At 38.0% G+C, this 20,273-nt stretch overlaps 1 protein-coding gene across 1 annotated transcript in view; it reads left to right on the top strand.

Moving 5' to 3' along the window:
- The first annotated feature begins 5,991 nt into the window (after positions 1 to 5,991).
- The window catches only part of slc25a25b (solute carrier family 25 member 25b), a 29,673-nt gene continuing 15,391 nt past the window's right edge, over positions 5,992 to 20,273 (top strand). The window contains 2 exon segments of the mRNA XM_057359749.1: positions 5,992 to 6,629; positions 6,632 to 6,852. Coding sequence (XP_057215732.1) covers positions 6,536 to 6,629; positions 6,632 to 6,852 — 315 coding nt within the window. The 5' untranslated portion in view covers positions 5,992 to 6,535.

The raw sequence follows: 20,273 nt of genomic DNA, 5'->3' as shown, positions 1-20,273 counted from the left end.
TCACGTCGCCAAAACCAAACCCCACCCCCACAGGCCCCAACCAAGCCATCTTTTACAAATGCCGCATATGATTCTTGCTCGTGTGTGGTAGATGGGAGTGGGGCACGCATGTCTTTTGCTTTACCACAGAGTTCGAAAAATACCTTGTTTTTGATAGCATTGTATGCTACCCAGGGAAATGTTTTTTTCCAGTTTTCTTGATATGTTCGAGACTGCTTCTGCCTCCTGCCTTTACTTCTGCTGCTGTCATTACTTGATGATGTCGTCGACGACAACGGCTGTTCACTTTAAGTATTAGCAACACTGCTACTTACTGAAGAGATAGGGTCAATTAAAGTTTTCCTTTTAATCACGAACCTGTCCATTTGATAATTGACATTATCCCAACGATTAACAATGCCCACTGCTGTTTGCAAGGCCAACCACTCCATCTGAATTACGACTCGTAAGATCAACCAATCAGAGAGACACCCTATTTTTAAAAGCATTTTGATTGGTTAAAATTGATTGAGAAACAAATGCCGTTTTTCCGTGGGTGCTCGGCAATTTCCGTGGGTGCTCGAGCCCCGGAGCACCCACAGGATCGGCGCCTATGGCTCTGAGGGAATGTAAAACAAGATTTGAGGAATTTTTGTTACTTTTAAAATGATTAAAATTCTATTTATTCAGTTAAAATGTATTTCTGCAGTGCTTTCTATGGTACTACAAAATAAATACATATTAGTGCATGATTAATACATTACAGAATAAATGTTTGTGTTTATATAATATATGTGTGTGTTGTGTATCTATATGTATACATACACACACGTGTATACATAACAAATATTTCCATAAATATATCTACATTTATATTTAAATATAATCTATATTTTGTAAAACTACAAAAAGTATTACATATATTTCTCAAATATATATTTGTATGTTACAGTATTTATATATATATATGCACACACACACACTAACTGAAAATGGGGGGAACGGAGTGCAGGAAATTAATTTCAAAGGGGGACTGAATCCACCTCAAAATGTAGAGGATTTACATATTTTTTTCCATTAAATTACTTCAGTGACAGACACCATGCGATTAGCAACACAATCAAATAAATATATACACTTTGTGGATGTAAATTATAAATAACCTACAGATTTTCGTCGATGTCTCGAGCGCGGGATCCTTTCTGTCAGCCGCGCGCGCAAAATTATTGTTTGTTTTCCGTCCAGAGCGTCGCTGAACCCGTGAAGACGTTGTTGCAAGCAAGGATTGCATGAATGAACGCTTGGAAACAGCCAAAATACAAGACAAAACTCGATAAAGCACCTTGAGCTCTCGGTAGCAACAAACGACCAAACCGAGTGTGTTCACTAGCGTTGCACTCCAGCTTATGTAGCTCCGTTATGACGTAATAATTACGAATGTACGCGTCTTTAGATTTTATCTACTGCAAAAAAAGCTAAAAACACTATTTAAATGCTGTTTAAGCTTTGCATGAAATACCTTAATAAATCCTTTTCAATATATTTAAATGTTACACGTCCTGGCAGTATTTTTATATGCTGACATATTAAAAGTTTTACTTCACTCGTGTTAGATTTGTAGACTGTAGGCCTGAAAGAAACAAAAAAGGTTGAGGCAATTTAACCCTTTCATGCATGAATTTATGACAGTCAGGATTGTGTGTGTTTATTGCTCTGAGGGAATGGATTTTTTTACTTTATTTTTTTTTTACTATTAAAATTCTATTTATTCAGTTAAAATGTATTTCTGCAGTGCTTTCTATGGTGCTACAAAATAAATACATATTAGTACACGATTAATAGATTACAAAATAAATGTTTGTGTTTATATAATATAAGTGTGTGTTGTGTATGTACATGTATACATACACACACGTGTATACATAACAAATATTTCCATAAATATATCTACATTTATATTTAAATATAATCTATATTTTGTAAAACTACAAAAAGTATTACATATATTTCTCAAATATACTGTATATTTGTATGTTGCAGTATTTATATATATGCACACACACACACACACTGAAAATGGGGGGAACGCAGGGGGACGGAGTGCAGGAAATTAATTTCAAAAGGGGACTGAATCCACCTCAAAATGTAGAGGTTTACATATTTTTTTCACAAAATAGCCCCTATTAGTGATGTCCCATTTCAGAGGTCGTATCCTTTAAAGGCTGTTGTCCAAGAGGGACAGCCTTAGGGCATGGGGAAGAGCCCTGAATGGAACGCTGGGTGTCACTTCTGTGTCCATTCAGACTGCAGTCGTGCCCTATGTGCTGACCTTGCACGTGAGTAACTTAAATCTTGACAGTTAACAATAGGATTATTCAGTTCAAAGTGTATATATACATACAGATGTGCTTCTTCGTTGTTAAGTGCTGATTTCGTTTAGCAACACCACATTTTTATAGCTCTTGGATCTGCACTATTCCCTATAAAGGAAACAAAATAAGAGTGCACCTTTATTTGTTGGTTGTGCTGGAGTTAGTCAGAAATGTGCATGTGGTGCACAATTGGTCCATATTTTATGATCATTTAGATTGGTGCAGGATGACCTACTTTTGTAGGCCAACCAGGAAGATGGTGCCACACTGGTTCCCTCGACCAAAAGCCTATAGATTTTTTCCCATAGACTTTTGGAAGATGGCAAAAAATAAGCTATTGTTTAAGATACCTACAAGTTTTGGCTACTAAAATAACTTTTACAAATTACACAACATTAATTATTTTTGAAGCCTAAATACAATCGCCAGCAGTAAAAAGCAAACATAAGGCTATACGGTTGCTCGACATAAACATCACCACCTCCTGATAAGTAATTACTCCATGAATGAATCTCCATCCACGTTTTTAGAGATTTGTGCCAAGGTTGCAAATGTGAGATTTTTACGTGTGATGGCGTTTAATGTCGCCGCCAAAAAATGAAGTCGCTTTTAACAACTTGTTAGCAATCGCCGTTTTTAAGACAAAATAAAGCTTTAAAGGGATACTTCACCCAAAAATGAAAATTCTGTCATCATTTACTCACCTTCGAGTTGTTCCAAATCTGTATAAATTTCTTTGTTCTGATGAAAACAGAGAAAGATATTTGTAAGAATGCTTATAACCAGACAGATTTTGCCCCCATTGACTACCATAGTAGGAAAAATGACTTTTTGTCAAAAGAAGACATTTTGAAGAATGTCGGACAGAGAACAGTTCTGGGGAACTTTTGACAACCGTTATATTTTTTCCTAAATGGCAAAATCTGTCTAGTTATAAGCCTTCTTCCAAATATCTTTCTCTGCTTAATAGCATTCAACGGAAATGACTTACAGCCACAAAACTTACTGTACTGTGGTCATGTGTGTGTACTCTATGAAGCACACCTTTTAGATTTTTGATATTTATTATAATAAACCGTCAAATTAAATGTAAATATTCCTATGTGTTTCACTACTGTATGGACTCATACACAAAAATACCATTTTTAAAGCTCAATAGCATTCAAAGGGAATGACTTACAGCCACAAAACTTACTGTACTGTGTTCATGTGTGTGTACTCTATGAAGCACACCTTTTAGATTTTTGATATTTATCATAATAAACCGTCAAATTATATGTAAATATTCCTATGTGTTTCACTACTGTATGGACTCATACACAAAAATACCATTTTTAAAGCTCAATAGCATTTAAAGGGAATGACTTACAGCCACAAAACTTACTGTACTGTGTTCATGTGTGTGTACTCTATGAAGCACACCTTTTAGATTTTTGATATTTATCATAATAAACCGTCAAATTATATGTAAATATTCCTATGTGTTTCACTACTGTATGGACTCATACACAAAAATACCATTTTTAAAGCTCAATAGCATTTAAAGGGAATGACTTACAGCCACAAAACTTACTGTACTGTGTTCATGTGTGTGTACTCTATGAAGCACACCTTTTAGATTTTTGATATTTATCATAATAAACCGTCAAATTATATGTAAATATTCCTATGTGTTTCACTACTGTATGGACTCATACACAAAAATACCATTTTTAAAGCTCAATAGCATTTAAAGGGAATGACTTACAGCCACAAAACTTACTGTACTGTGTTCATGTGTGTGTACTCTATGAAGCACACCTTTTAGATTTTTGATATTTATCATAATAAACCGTCAAATTATATGTAAATATTCCTATGTGTTTCACTACTGTATGGACTCATACACAAAAATACCATTTTTAAAGCTCAATAGCATTTAAAGGGAATGACTTACAGCCACAAAACTTACTGTACTGTGTTCATGTGTGTGTACTCTATGAAGCACACCTTTTAGATTTTTGATATTTATCATAATAAACCGTCAAATTATATGTAAATATTCCTATGTGTTTCACTACTGTATGGACTCATACACAAAAATACCATTTTTAAAGCTCAATAGCATTTAAAGGGAATGACTTACAGCCACAAAACTTACTGTACTGTGTTCATGTGTGTGTACTCTATGAAGCACACCTTTTAGATTTTTGATATTTATCATAATAAACCGTCAAATTATATGTAAATATTCCTATGTGTTTCACTACTGTATGGACTCATACACAAAAATACCATTTTTAAAGCTCAATAGCATTTAAAGGGAATGACTTACAGCCACAAAACTTACTGTACTGTGTTCATGTGTGTGTACTCTATGAAGCACACCTTTTAGATTTTTGATATTTATCATAATAAACCGTCAAATTATATGTAAATATTCCTATGTGTTTCACTACTGTATGGACTCATACACAAAAATACCATTTTTAAAGCTCAATAGCATTCAAAGGGAATGACTTACAGCCACAAAACTTACTGTATGAACACAGTACAGTAAGTTTTGTGGCTGTAAGTCATTCCCTTTGAATGCTATTATTGAATTATTGAATGCTATGCGTCCGAAATCGCCTACTTCCATACTATATAGTAGGCGAAAATGAGTAAGAGTCATGAATAGTATGTCCGAAACCTCAGTATGCAAAAAAATAGTAGGCGAAAAACAGTAGGCGAGAAATACCCGGATGGTCTACTACTTCCGCCGATATTCGTGAGTGTGGATCGGATGGACACTTTTCTATCCCATGATGCCACGGGAGCTGAGCAATGGTCAAATTTCAAAAGTAAATCAAATAAATATAGCGGAAAACTTCAAGGCGGACTTCCGTTTCTAATGTAAGTGCCAATAAATGAATTTCTCATGACTAAATTATGTTTTTATCAACACTCACGTGTAGGATGTTGTTAATACGTCATAGGTCAAAGAGCATACGGGTCACATGACCATAAAACATGGCGGACGCAGTATGTCCTAAACAAACGGTTTCTTTGTTTCTCCTATTCTCCTCAGCCAATTTGCTCGGTGTATTGCCACACAGGGGAGCGTGTCCCAGCGAGTGTCTCGACATGTGCACGTGGGAAAGTAACCTCAATGCATACCCTCTATTGGCGGCATTTTTTAATGGGGCTCGGAATGCATTACGAGTCTCATTATAGCACAGTCCAGTATTGTACTGTACAGAAGACCAATCAGATAAAAGGGGCGTTTCATCGCCGACCACATGAAGCCATATTTGTAAATGTCATTTTCTGTTTAGTAAACGGACAAAACAACAAGTCCTCTTATTTGTTTTTACAGTTGGCACTTTGGGTACAATTTTTTTTTCTCCACAAAATCAAAGGTTTTTAGTATTATGAGAAACATTTAGTAAATTGACCCTCAACTACAGTGTATGTTTAAACGTTTTCTCGATCTGGAGCAATGTTTTGTGTGGTGTCCCATTCCTCCCGAAGTGCCCTTTGGATGGCGATATATACCTTGTGCAACGCACCGTGTGTGTATTAAAAGGAGTAGGTCCGAAATATAATCCGGATTGGCCAGTGAATGTGTCCATCACACATTCTAAGACCCTCCCCTTTTCGTGGCTCCTCCTCTTTCATTCCAGTCAGTACTCACTTCCTGTGTAACACGAGGCTCCGCCCGGTCTACCGGCATTTTCGTTGCGTCAGCTGTCATTTAGACCGCCAATTCGAATCGGATTACCTTAAAACATCACACATTTCAAAGGATTTATTTTCACAACGCGAAAAGATCGATTTTTATATAGGATAACGGTGACTTTGTTGTGCTTTTTTGACACGAGAGAAACATAATGGCGCCGAGGCATCAGCGGGACAGCTCATCACTCTGACCCGGGAGCTCGCGATACCCGGCTTTTAGCGATCAGTTTTAAACCTTAATCCGCTACATATCACACATAAGTAAATAGGCTCGAGGGAAGAGTTAACTCCCTAATCATTTGGAGCTAGTTTATCGTAATACGCATCTGTCCAACATCTTGACTGAAATCGATAGTCGCCGAGTGGCATCGCGTGACAAACCCCGTCCAAGATCAGACTCTACGTAAGTTACGTTCCTTCAGACGATTGCGCAAATTCGCTCGCTTGACGCGTTTAGCTGTTTTCAGAAGTCTGGAGTGTGTGATATGCATCAGCGAGGGTCGCTTGTCTCTCCGTTGCTCAGTGGTGTTTTCTGTCAGTGCCGCTCTGAGTTTCAGGGCTCTGATCCTGGAGGTGGTGGCCGGACTCATCACATCCCGCAACATCGCACTCCGAGCACGCCCACGACGAGTCCTGCGACTCCCCGCATCAATGCACGGTCTGTGGGGGTCCCGATCAGGAGCACAGGCTGAAAGTGCTTTTCCAGATCCTGGATGTCAACGGAGACGGAGGCATCTGTGTCAACGACCTGACCATAGGGCTGAAAAAGCTGGGCGTTCATCGCACTGAACATGAACTCATGGCGAGTTTTTTCAATGTAACGTTATCCAATAAAACCATGCGGATGCCATCACATGCATCCTAATGGATTTAATGTTTAATGGAAATGATTTTAATGGAAACTATTAGCAAGTAGATCACAATAGATGGGTCACAATACAATATATTGCTATGTATTTCGATACAATACACATTTGCGATATATTGCAATACTTAAAATAGAAAATGTAAAAAGTAGAGCTAGAAATACAACATGCTGTACACCACCTGGGGTTTTCTGTAAGGATAAGTGTAAAAACATCCCTTACCTCTGCAGAGTGGCCATGATGTGCGATGCATGGACCTTTAGATCAGAAGTTTGGGTTCTCAAACTGTGGATTGCGCCCCTCAAGTGGGTAGCACAGGGGAATAAGGTGGGTCACGCAAGTCACTTGGCTGTTGTGGTGCATTACAGTTAAAACAATGAACATGGGCAGTATAAAACCCCTGGTTCATCCGTGCTGTAAATGTGCTGGTGTCACATCCTTGAAAGCACAATAAATGTCATTGTTACTTTTCTTAATAAACTTCTTGTCTAATGCACTGCAGTAGCCAAGTGACTTGTGTCATGACTTGCGAAGCCTACGAACAGCATTATTTTATATAACTCATTACTCCATGACTTATTTTGAAAACCAAAGCACACTCACACATCAGCTCTGAGAGCTCGAAGCGTTCTTATATTTTTCACCATGATCGCTTCCACTTACTTTTGGCCGTATGTATATGACATGATTTAAAAAAGAAACTAGAAACCTAGAAACTATAATGGGCTGTGGGACTGTAGGGTTCTATCGGTGTGTTGTTAGCTGGCAGATGGGAACCAACTGAACACCATTGAATCTTACTGGAATATGTTTAAAAACACTACATAAACACATTTTGTAGTGGTTTTACTGGTAAAACAGCTGATGGCTCATAATTGTATGTGTAATAGACACCAATAGCATTACATGTTTTTTTTTTCTCATGCATATAGGCACTAACAGGTCGTTATAATGAGATTATTGGTCAGACCCCACACAGAGTAGGAAGGTGCTTTTTCCAATGGTATGGGTTTACATAACAGAAAACCAAACTAACCAATTGTGTTTATTGTTAATAATAGAACTGCCTTATAAAACATAGTTAGGACGTAGTTAGAATTAATTCATATGGCTCTTACTTTCACAGCTGTTGCACTAGGTAAGGAAAACCTAAATACCTAACACCCTCACTGAACCAGCTGATTTGCGTGACATTTGCCTTAACACAATGCCACAAAAGACGTCTGTGCTTTCCTTTTATTCCCTTGTGTGAAAAGGATTGACATTTTCCTCAAAGAGATTACTATTGTATTCTCTAATGGGTACACACCACAATATTGTGATGCTTTTTCCTGTATAATGCCTATTGTTTTAAAGCAGATGTTTTTGTTTTTAATGAGATAAAGGCAGGTATGGTTAGACAGAGGAAAACTACTATTAACATGTGGAAAGTTTTGCATCATTAAAGGGGGGATTTAACGCTGTTTCATGCATTCTGACTTCTTTACAATGTTAAACGTGCTGGCTTCTCATGCTTAACATGGTCAACTTGTCAAAAAGCAAGTTGGACGTATTACTTAGTGTTTCTGTGCTCTATACACTCCCCCAAGGTTCTTATAGGTTTCGGGAAGTTTTTTTCGAACATGAAAAACCATTACGTAACAACTTTTCTTAGTCCCTTATTGGGCAATTCTACCGGAAAAGCACGCCCATGGCAAGACGAAAGAAATAGACCACCCGCGACGCGTCAACTGACGAGCGATAGGAAGACCCGCTTACCATCAAGATTGGCTGTGCTGTGGGCCTGCAGCTGCAGCTCGTTACTCTTGAGATAGTGAGAGAAGTTGAGGTGTGTTTGTTTGTTCAGGGCATTTGATGGATGTTAAAGGGATACTTTGCTACCACATCAAAATTTCCCCATGTTTTACTCACCCTCAAGGCATCCTAACTGAAAATGGTTTTCTTCTTGAAGAATAATGCAGTCGGAGTTATAATATCACTTATCATTTTACTTCCAAGCAGTAGAATGGGTGTGAATGGGTGTCGACTTTTTGAAGCTCCAAATAGTGCATCCATCGATCAAAGAACTGTCTTCTGAAGCGAATCGATGCGTTTGTTTAAGAGAAATATCCATATTGACAGAGATATTAACATTGATGTCTAGCTTCAGTCATCTCTCGAATGCGTGTGAACCAGAGGCTTGTTTTTCCGGCAAATGACGGTGACTAGGGTTGGGTATCAAAAATCAATTCCAATTTGGAATCGGAATCGAAAGGCTAGGAATCGGATTAAAATTTGAAATCTTCTCATCAATTCCTGTGTGCATATATTCAGAAAACAACACGCGTTGCGTGATCTGCTGATATCTCAATAAAAGCCCTTATGAAAATTAACTATATTTTTACTATAGTAAGCATAGTTTAACTATAGTATTTGCATTAAAAAGTACAGGAACCACAAATTGACCATAGTTTCATTATAGTTACAGTTTAACCATGATGTAGGTCAACTATGGTAATACAAATTGTAATAGATCAGAAAAATCATGGTTTTATGTGTATATATTCACAACACGGTGCTCATAAATATATGTATTGTTTGCAAACAAGTCAATAAGCAGGCTAAATGACCATACAGGTTGATATCTAAATGTTTTACTTCAACTGTGGAATCGAAACTGGTAATCGATAAGAATCGAAATCGATAAGCAGAATCGGAATCGATAAAATTCAAACGATTCCCAACCCTAACAGTGACGAAAGCTCCCGCCAGAGTAGACGCTATCCAATTGGAACAAAACGAAAAATGCAGCGTTCGCCACCTGAATTTACGACACGGACTAATCTAAATAATTTAACAGAATGACTCATTAGAGAATGTCGCATCATTGTTGAAGGTATGAATCTTAACTCTTAAGCAGATGAGACAACGACAGGAAAATGCTTAGACATACAAGAAGAGAATGCAGAGCGACAAATAAAATGGACAGATAAGAAGATGCTGTTAGGGAATTAACAAAGCAACAAGAAGCAGCATGTTAAGGAACATCGGTTGTGATCTGTGTGCACAGACAGTAATTAAAGCTCTGTATAGATTTTGAGTCTTGTGTTGTGAAAGTACACAGTATAGGTTAAACTTAATTTATACTTTTGTGAAGGGAGCCACTACTCATCTTTAATACGTTACTCCAGATAAATTTGTTGAGAGCAGCATGTTTAAAGAATGTCATGCATATCAGCGAATACCTCATTGGTTAACATGGAATGTGGCCTGCATCTGTAGCCAAATAATCACTAGACCTTCTGTCATTCATGAATTACCACACGATAGCTTTCAGTCCCCCTCTCTTTTTCTTTGAGAAGGGGAAGGTTGATTAAAGGACAACTTTTATTAGGGATGTAACGATTCATCGTGAGCCGGTTGAAATCGATTATAGTGTGTGACGATTCAAATCGGTTGAAGTGTGAACTGAATCACAATAAATCTTTTGAACAGCAGGGGCCGCTATTTTCACTGCAAACCTAAACGTGGACATGCTGATATTTCTTAAATGCAAAAAAATCCAAGAAAAGCGCAGACAGCAGAGATGGAAACTCGAGTCCGCGACTTGAGTCGCATAAACAGAGACTTGCGACTTGACTTGGACTCGTGGACAGCTGACTCGAGACTTGACTTGGACTAGTGACTCATGAGACTCGTAAAAAACGCAAGTCATTTTGGTAGAACATTTCATTAACATTCTTCCTTTACTTCCCCACATGACAGCATCATGTAACACATTTGTCTATTAATTCCCAATCCATTATGTTCTGCAGCAAATGTCACAACGATTCATCTCTAAACACACAAAGTCAGCATTATTATGTACACGCGCGACGCATCTGGAGGACGCGTGTTCATCGTATAGTTATATAAATGACAAAATGTAGCCAAGTCTTACTTTAGTAGCTTCTGTCCAGACCATTTAAGTACAGCAGATATTATAATGGATGATTAACTTTAAATAGTTTACATCAGTATTAATTTTGTTGACGAAAACTATAACGAAAATATTCGTTAACGACATGTTTTCACTGACGATAACAAAATAAAAATGAATGCGTGATACCGAAAACAGTATAAAAAAATACGGACATTTTCGTTAACTCGAAAATATTCTTGGCGGACATCAGCTTGCGCGCGCATGTGCTGCTTATCTCATATAAGCGGTAGAGAGAAGTCTCTGGGTGAAGAGAAAGCACTGACACGTGTATTCTGCGTCTCCACGCGGTTAACAGTGCGTCTTATTTTCCTTCACAATCGCCGGTAAAGCACCACAAACTTGAAGCGCGACTGCAGGCGAGTCACCCTGAAACTCATTACAAAGGCAAGCACGAACATTTTATATGCCAATGTTAACTTATCCGCTAATGCCAGCTGCTGCATAACGTGAAATGCAATATAAAGTAACAGTTAAGCCAAAAGAAGTGATGAAGTAAGTCGTATTGTACTTTGTATATTAAAAGATTGAATGACATGCTAAAGATCAAAGCAAGTATGAATTGATTGAAAAATGATTGATGAAATGTAAGACAGTTTCTGTAATATGTCTTTTTGAAAGATATTTCTCATTCAGTCTCAAGCAAAGAGTGCAGCTCTGTTCTTCAAAGAGGCATGCCATGAGCCAATAGCGCTTCAGTGTGAGCCCTGTCAGAGTGTTTCATTGGTTGAATGTACTTAATGAATACACCCTACTGAACGAGTCATTTAAGTCAAATGAGATTGAATGAACTAGTACATGTGTTCATGGTCTAATATTCTCTGTGTTGCAACAATGCATATCCAGTAGTTACTGAACTTTTCTGAAAAATAAAGGTAATGACGTGGTTTAATTTCATTCTAAGGTCAAGTAAATGATGTAAAAACAGTTCAATCTTTGTTTGGAACATTTAATTACACATCGTGCAATTCATTACATTACTTAATTTAGCCTAGATTACAGCAAAATGGTTCATATTAGTACATCATTCTTGCGCATAAAATGTATTTTGATTTTGCACCGGTAAATGTGGCGCAAAGACCTAGTCAAAAGAAGAAAACACAGGCTATCACACCAGCATCACCACTGGTTCGACGCACTGGTTTGAATACCCAAGACATTCTGTAGAGTTAATTAATATTTCAAAACTGATTTCGCTTCATACACTGTGAATTACAATAACTGAGAAAACTATTCCTAAAAATAGAACAGAGACTTGAGATGTGACTTGGACTCCACTTCAGAGACTTAAGACTTGACTTGGACTCCACTTTAAAGACTTGAGACTTGACATAGACTCGACCGCAATGACTTGAGACTTGACTTGGACCTCCGAGACTTGTGAACATGTCTGACAGACAGTATTAGTTTGTTTATATTAAAGAGACCTTTTCTATTATTAATTTGTTTTAAAATTGCAGTTTAGTTTTTGTTATATGAAATAAAACATAATTTTACTGTACAAAGAAACGTGAAGCATTTAAGAAATAATGCAAGGGAAGTTTGTAAAAATAAATTGCGAGTAAATCATGAAAAAATCGCATCGTGAGATCAGAATCGTGAATCGCATCGCATCGTGAGCTGAGTGAATCGTTACATCCCTAACTTTTATCCTTTTCAAGTAGCTTTATGGTAGTGCCTCACAGATTGAGCGGATGTTGATGGTTCATTCACCAGCTTATAATAAAAACAGGTTCTGCAGACCACACAAATTTGGTGTTAGTAGTCAGATGTTAGTAGCGCCTTGAATTTATAGTTACTAGGTTTCTTTACATTTTTTGGACAGTGGTTGTCTCGCTGGCTATACAAATTCTGCATGTCAAGAATTCCTTTGTTTGAAAACTAACAAAACCACTTCATAAAACAAAGTTCATCAGTAGTAGGCCAGCTGAGATTTGTTAGCAGTGCTCAGACAGCCCAGCATTGTAACAGACAGTGTTAATAAATGTTTAATCATGAAGGTAAAGACTTAACAGCGCAACCAGTGAACCATAACAACATTTGCTACTTGAGTTGCAGAGGGCAAAAATAACTTACTGGCACTTTAATGCACAAGGATGGATTACCCTGGTGGATACCTAAGATTTATTTGCAAACGCAAATACAGTGAAGGAAATAATTATTTGATCCCCTGCTGATTTTGTAAGTTTGCCTGCTTACAAAGTAATGAAAGGTGTATAATTTTTATGGTAGGTTTATTTTAACTGAGAGAAACTGAATATCAACCAAAAAAATCAGGGGGAAAAATGATATAAAGTTTATACATTGATTTGCATTTCAGTCAGTGAAATAAGTATTTGATCCCCTACCAACCAGCAATCATTCTGGCTCCACAGATTGGTTATGTGCCTATATGGACCACAGATTAGTTCTGTCACTTTAGGTACGTACTCCTAAATCAGCTTGTTATGTATATAAAAGATGCCTGCCAACAGAATCTGTATCTTCCATCTCAACCTCTCCACCACCATGGTCCAGACCAAATAGTAGGGATGCACCAAAACGAAAAATCTTGGCCGAAGCCGAACATGATGTGAAACACTTGGCCGAAGGCCGAATAATACCAAACATGGTTTTTTGCATTTCTTCTATTTATTAAGCCATTTTTTTCACTATTGCACAAACTGAATAGTCAAAATGTGCTTTTTATAATTTGTCTTGCTTTTCAATAAAATACAATACAACTTAATATAAAATTGAGCAAAACAAAGTAAATTCAAACAAAAAATTGAGCCCTCTCCCTTCATGAATAACCTATATTAATTAGGCCTATAACTGACTGCTAAAAGAATGTAATGTAAGTTACTCTGTACCCCTACAACAAAACAGTCTGTAATGTGTCATTCCACATTAGGCCTATAAGATAAAAATATGAATAAACTAAAACTGTTGGATTATTATACAGTGAGGGAAATAAGTATTTGATCCCCTGCTGATTTTGTAAGTTTGCCTACTTACAAACAAATGAAGGGTCTATAATTTTTATGGTGGGTTTATTTTAACTGATAGACACAGAATATTAAAAAAATCAGGGGAAAAAAATGTTATATAAAGGTTATAAATTGATTTGCATTTCAGTCAGTGAAATAAGTATTTGATCCCCAAGCAAAACATAACTTTGTACTTTGTGGAGAAACCCTTGTTGGCAAGCACAGAGGTCAGACATTTCTGATAGTTGGTCACCAGGTTTGCACATGTGTCCGGATACATTTAGTCCACTCCTCTGTCAATCTTTAAGGTTTCTTGGCTGTCGCTCAGCAAATTGGAGTTTTAGCCTCCTTCACAGAGGTTCTATAGGACTAGGGTCTAGAGACTGGCTAGGACATTTAATGTGCTTCTCCTTAAGCCACTATTTGGTTGTCTTGGCAATATGTTTTGCGTCTTTGTCATGTTAAAGGCTCATCCATGACCCATCTTCAGTGACCTAGTTAAGGGGAGGAGGTTCTCGTCCAAGATTTTACGGTACATGGGCCCGTCCCTCAGCCCCTCAATGCGGTGAAGTCATCCTGTATACCTGTAGCAGAGAAAAAGCCCTAAAGCAGAATGTTTCCAACACTGTGCTTCTCTGTAGACAATGATGTTCTTGGGCTCATAGTCAGCATTTCTCTCCCTCCAAACACAGGAGTCCATTTTGGTCTCACAGCAGTGCCAGCACTTTCGCCAAAGCCTTTTCTGAATCATTTTTATGTTCATTGTCAAACTTAAGACGAGCCAGGCGGGCCTTCTTGGGCAGGAGGACCTTGCGGGTGCTTCAGGATTTCAGTCTACTGTGGCATAGCGTGTTAACAATGTGTTACCAATGTTTTGCTTGCTAACTGTGTTCCCAACTGTCTTGAAATCATTAACAGGCTTCTTCCGTGTAGTTCTGGGCTGATCTTTAACATTTATCATGATCATCTTTACCCCATTGGGGAAATATTGCAGGGAGCTCCAGAACAAGGGCATTTGATAGTTATTTTGTATATCTTCTATTTCCAAATAATCACACCAACAGTTGTCTACTTCTCACCAAGCTTCTGTCTGTAGCCTATACAAGGTTTGTGCAGGTCTCCAATCTTGTCGCTGACATCCTTTAAAACCTATTTGGTCTGGACCATGATGTTGGAGAGGTTGAACTGGAAGATACAGATTCTGTTGGCAGGCATCTTTTATATACATAACAAGCTGATTTAGGAGTACTTTCTTAAAGTGACAGGACTAATCTGTGGTCCATATAGGCACATAACCAATCTGTGAAGCCAGAATTCTTGTTAGTTGGTAGGGGATCAAATACTTATTTCACTGACTGAAATGCAAATCAATTTATAACCTTTATATAACATTTTTTTCCCCTGATTTTTTTTATATTCTGTGTCTATCAGTTAAAATAAACCCACCATAAAAATTATAGACCCTTCATTTGTTTGTAAGTAGGCAAACTTACAAAATCAGCAGGGGATCAAATACTTATTTCCCTCACTGTAGGCTATATTGCAAAATGATTTGAGAAAAAAAAATTCTGACTGATGCTGACTGACAACCATTTCAGTTCACGTCTCTCCTCCAAACTCCGCCCACAAAAGCTGACCGTTCTCGTAGAAGGTGCACTCGTAGCCAGGATGCACAGAACATACTTTGACAAGTTGTTTAGTACAGGGAACTGTGTGCACTCGACCACTGTATGATGTCAAAGAATGTCGCGAGCGGCGGGGCTACTGTCAGACAGCCCGCTTCCGTCTGAAGTAAAGTTACCGACCAGTAAAGACGCTTTCATTCGGAAATTTACTTCCGTGCGGCAAGTCCCGTGCTGTGTCTTTCTCTGACACTTTAAAATGCTCCACACACACACGCACTGCCAAAATGTTTGCGGCAGTAATAAATCGCACGCGTCTCTCTATCTCTATCTGCGCTGGTTGCTGCTTGATCGTATCACGAGTCATGTTCGGTAAAATTTATTCGGCCACTTCACATATTCGGCCGAACACCGAACTTGCGTTTTTTGCTATATTCGGTCGAACATTTTCGGTGGCCGAACATTCGGTGCATCCATACCAAATAGGTTTTAAAGGATGTCAGGGACAAGATTGTAGACCTGCACAAACCTGGAATAGGCTACAGACAGAATCTTAGTGAGAAGGAGACAACTGTTGGTGTGATTATTTGGACATAGAAGAAATACAAAATAACTATCAATTGCCCTTGGTCTGGAGCTCCCTGCAGGATTTCCCCAATGGGGTAAAGATGATCATGAGAAAGGTTAAAGATCAGTCCAGAACTACAAGCTTGTTAATGATTTCAAGAAAGTTGGGACCACAGTTAGCAAGTAAACCATTGGTAACACGCTATGCCGCAATAAATTGAAATCCTGAAGAACCCGCAAGGTCCTCCTGCCCAATAAGACCCATCTGGCTCGTCTAAAGTTTGACAATGAACATCAAGATGATTCAGAAATGGTTTGGAGAAAGTGCCGTGAGACCAAAATTGACTCCTGTTTTTGGAGGGAGAGAAATGCTGACTATGACCCCAAGAAAAACCATCCCTACAGAGAAGCACAGTGTTGGAAACATTATGCTTTAGGGCTTTTCCTCTGCTACGGGTACAGGATGACTTCACCGCATTGAGGGGCTGAGGGACGGGCCCATGTACCCGTAAAATCTTAGACGAGAACCTTCTCCCCTTAACTAGATCACCGAAGATGGGTCGTGGATGTGCCTTTAACATGACAAAGATCCCAAACATATTGCCAAGACAACCAAAGAGTTGTTTAAGGAGAAGCACATTAAATGTCCAAGCCAGTCTCTACACCCTAGTCCTATAGAACATCTGTAGAGGAGGCAAAAACTCCAATTTGCTAAGCGACAGCCAAGAAACCTTAAAGATTGACAGAGGAATGGACTAAAATGCATCCTGACACATGTGCAAACCTGGTGACCAACTATCAGAAATGTCTAACCTCTGTGCTTGCCAACAATGGTTTCTCCACAAAGTACAAAGTTATGTTTTGCTTGGGGATCAAATACTTATTTCACTGACTGAAATGCAAATAAATTTATAACCTTTATATAACACCTTTTCCCCTGTTTTTTTTTATTCTGTCTCTCAGTTAAAATAAACCTACCATAAAAATGATAGACCCTTCATTTCTTTTTAAGCAGGCAAACTTACAAAATCAGCAGGGGATCAAATAATTATTTCCCTCACTGTACATGCATATAAAGCACTGGGACTAGCTTCTTACTGGTGCTGAGAGTGTCTACTGATACTGCATAGAGACAGAACAATCGGATGTTAAAGAGCTGCAGGTCTTCATGTATTGTTTTCGTTATCTTAAAGGGATAGTTCACCCCAAAATTAAAATTCTGTCATGATTTACTCGCCCTCAAGTTATGACGAACACAAAGATATTTGGAAGAATGTTAGCAACTGAGATTTCTGGGGCACCACTGACTACCATAGTAGAAATAATTCTATTTTTTGGTAATATTTTAAATAATTTAGGAAAACAAACCATTCTGGGCCACCTTTGACAACCGTTTTAATTGTAGTCAATGATGTCCCAGAAATCTCAGTTGCTAACATTCTTCCAAATATCTTATTTTGCTTTCAACAGAACAAAGAAATCTATACAGTTTTGAAACAGATTTCCATCTCTTTAACAAGAAGGTTTCCCAAGCGCAAGGAGATATTCGCATGTATCTTCACTAGGGATGCACCGATACCAGTATCGGTATCGGCCCCATACCAAGCTCATGTACTCGTACTCATACTCGTAATGACACACCGATACCAAAGACCGATACCTCACGTGACATACATAGAGCCCTAGGATTTCCGCAATGCGGAAAACGTGAACGGAATCGAGGAATCCAGGCATTTCCCAACAAGAAATTAGCGCTGAACAGCTAACGGCTAACGTAACAGTTAACGAAATATTCAGATAGGCTACTGTTTAAATATGTATTCTGCTTGTTTTGGGTTACCGTGTGTGAAAGAGTGGTGCGGTTGCGTGTACTGAACGCATTGCAGTTGTGGAGCTTTCAGCGCCAGCGTTTCACTGCACGAGGACACGAGCACATAAACAAACACCATTTGCGGCGATCCGTCAAAATAAAAGTCCGGTTAACTTAAACAAATGCTCTTTGCGGCGTCCCGTCAAAATAAAAGTCCGGTTGACTTGAACAAGTTATAATACACTCACATTTGACCACACCACCCCCCTTAATTTTTTTATAATTTGACCACAGAGTATATTGTTTACTTTAGTAAACTGAAGTAAATGTGCTAGTAAAATAGTGCTACTTATCATAAAAAATAGAACTTGATTAACAAATAGTACTTGAATTTAAGTACACCTAAAAACAAAAGAAAAAAAGAAAATGTACCTGTAAGATACTGGTTTATTAACATTATTGTACATTATACAGGCATCGGTTATAGGTATCGGCGAATACCAGAAAAAAATATCGGTACTCGTACTCGGTCTTGAAAAAATGGTATCGGTGCATCCCTAATTTTCACAATAAGGCGGATCAAAGTATTAGTGTTCTATTCTATCAGTATCTTGTTGCAAAGGACAGCTTTCCTAGGAATTCTTTCTCTTCTGTAATCACTTGATTCTTTGATAATTAGAAAAGAACAAACAGACTTGTTTACTTTCTCCTGTGCAATAGGAGATACTTAAAGTAGAAAACAGATACTTTGATCTTTCTCATCTGAATACATGGAATATTTCCTTGTGTGCTATAGTTTAGGAGTATGTAGGAAAGGTTTTTAAAATACTTAAAATAGAGCTTATGTGAATCTGTCTGTTACATTGAGTGGTTTCCTATCTAGTGACCAAAGGGTGTGTCTTCTCATGAAACTGACAAAGAACCCACTCGCAGACAGCAAATAACAAAAAACAAGATTTTATCAAAGCAGAAAACCCACGATGGGGAAAAACCTGACAACAGAATAACTCTTAACTGTTAAAACAAAAACTTACCACAAGGGGGCAAAAACAGGAGAAACAAAATAAAACTCACTATACTTTGCAGGTTCAGGACAAGAATGCACAGACCTAAACACCAGTGAGATATCAGAACGAACCATCACAGGACAGCAAACACAGGGGCATTAAATAGGGGAACAAACGAGGGATAATGACAATGTGCAGGTGTGGGGAACACTAATGGGAAGATAGACGGGAAACGAGGGGCAGGGCTGAGACTGTGACAGGAGAGCACATGGCACAAGGCAAACAAAGCAAAGACCATGTGCTTCCACACATAACACAACAAGCACAAATACGTTTATAGGAGTGGGTAAATAATTTGGGGACCTGTTTGTTTTCAAGAGTACAAGGGCCCCCTGGAGAACAGGGAAAGCATTGCTGTGTTTGGGCAATTTTTTATATTCTCTTATATGGATGAAATAGGAGTAATTCCTCAAATTAACCTCAAATTTCGGAGACTGGAGAATCTTAGAATTCCGGACGCGGAATCCTGTTATTTACATTAAATACGCCATCTAACGTTAACGTTAGCTGTTCTATGTGTCTGAGTGAATGAGGTGCACAGTTTAACATACTAAACGAGTGATGGTCGTGGTTTGTCTGTGTCTAAACTCTGAGGATATAAACACATGAACTTCATCTCCAGAATTGCTACAAGAGTTTATTTTACGAGCTTTTTACTGTTGAGTGAAGCTATCATCAAAACACTGAAAAAATACTGCAGTTTACTGTAGTATTTGCTAAAGGAAATTGTAGTACCCTTGTAGTAAATTTATAAAATGTAGTAAACACTGTAGTATACTATAGTAAGGTTCAAAAACACTTTAGTAACTTAGAAAAATAAAACAAATTTAAGTAAACTAAAAATTATATGGCCCTAATTTATCCATATGTATGTAACATTAATGTCATTTTAAGTTATCTACCGACACTAGGTAAAACGCTTATAAGCAAACTTGACCAATCAGGATCCGAAACAATTATATTGACACAAGTAATATTTGTACTCTGGCAAGTGAATGACAATGCTTAATGTCAAGCCCTGAAAGAAATCTTCTAGATTCTAGAAACTGACAGGGAGGATGAATATTATGGATGATTTGTACAAACTGTTATAAATGGAATTAAATGCATGGAAACACCCTTGAGACATTACCTGGGAGATCCTGATGATGACAGAACGTCCTATAAAAAACACAGAAATAATCAGTCAGCAGAATTTCCTCATTGCTGGGTGGGTTAGAGATCACTCCATCGAATGGCTGTATTTCATCCTCTGATTGGCCACCTGTATTTTCTGAAAGCAGGGGCAACCAGTGTGGAACGTTCTGATTGGCCGAGGCACAGCTGCAGTGAGGTTGCAGCTTTTTTCTGTGCATCACTTTTTC

Source organism: Triplophysa rosa, linkage group LG2 (assembly GCF_024868665.1).
Source record: "Triplophysa rosa linkage group LG2, Trosa_1v2, whole genome shotgun sequence".
NCBI classification, from domain to species: domain Eukaryota; kingdom Metazoa; phylum Chordata; class Actinopteri; order Cypriniformes; family Nemacheilidae; genus Triplophysa; species Triplophysa rosa.
This window is presented reverse-complemented; position numbering and strand designations above follow the sequence as displayed.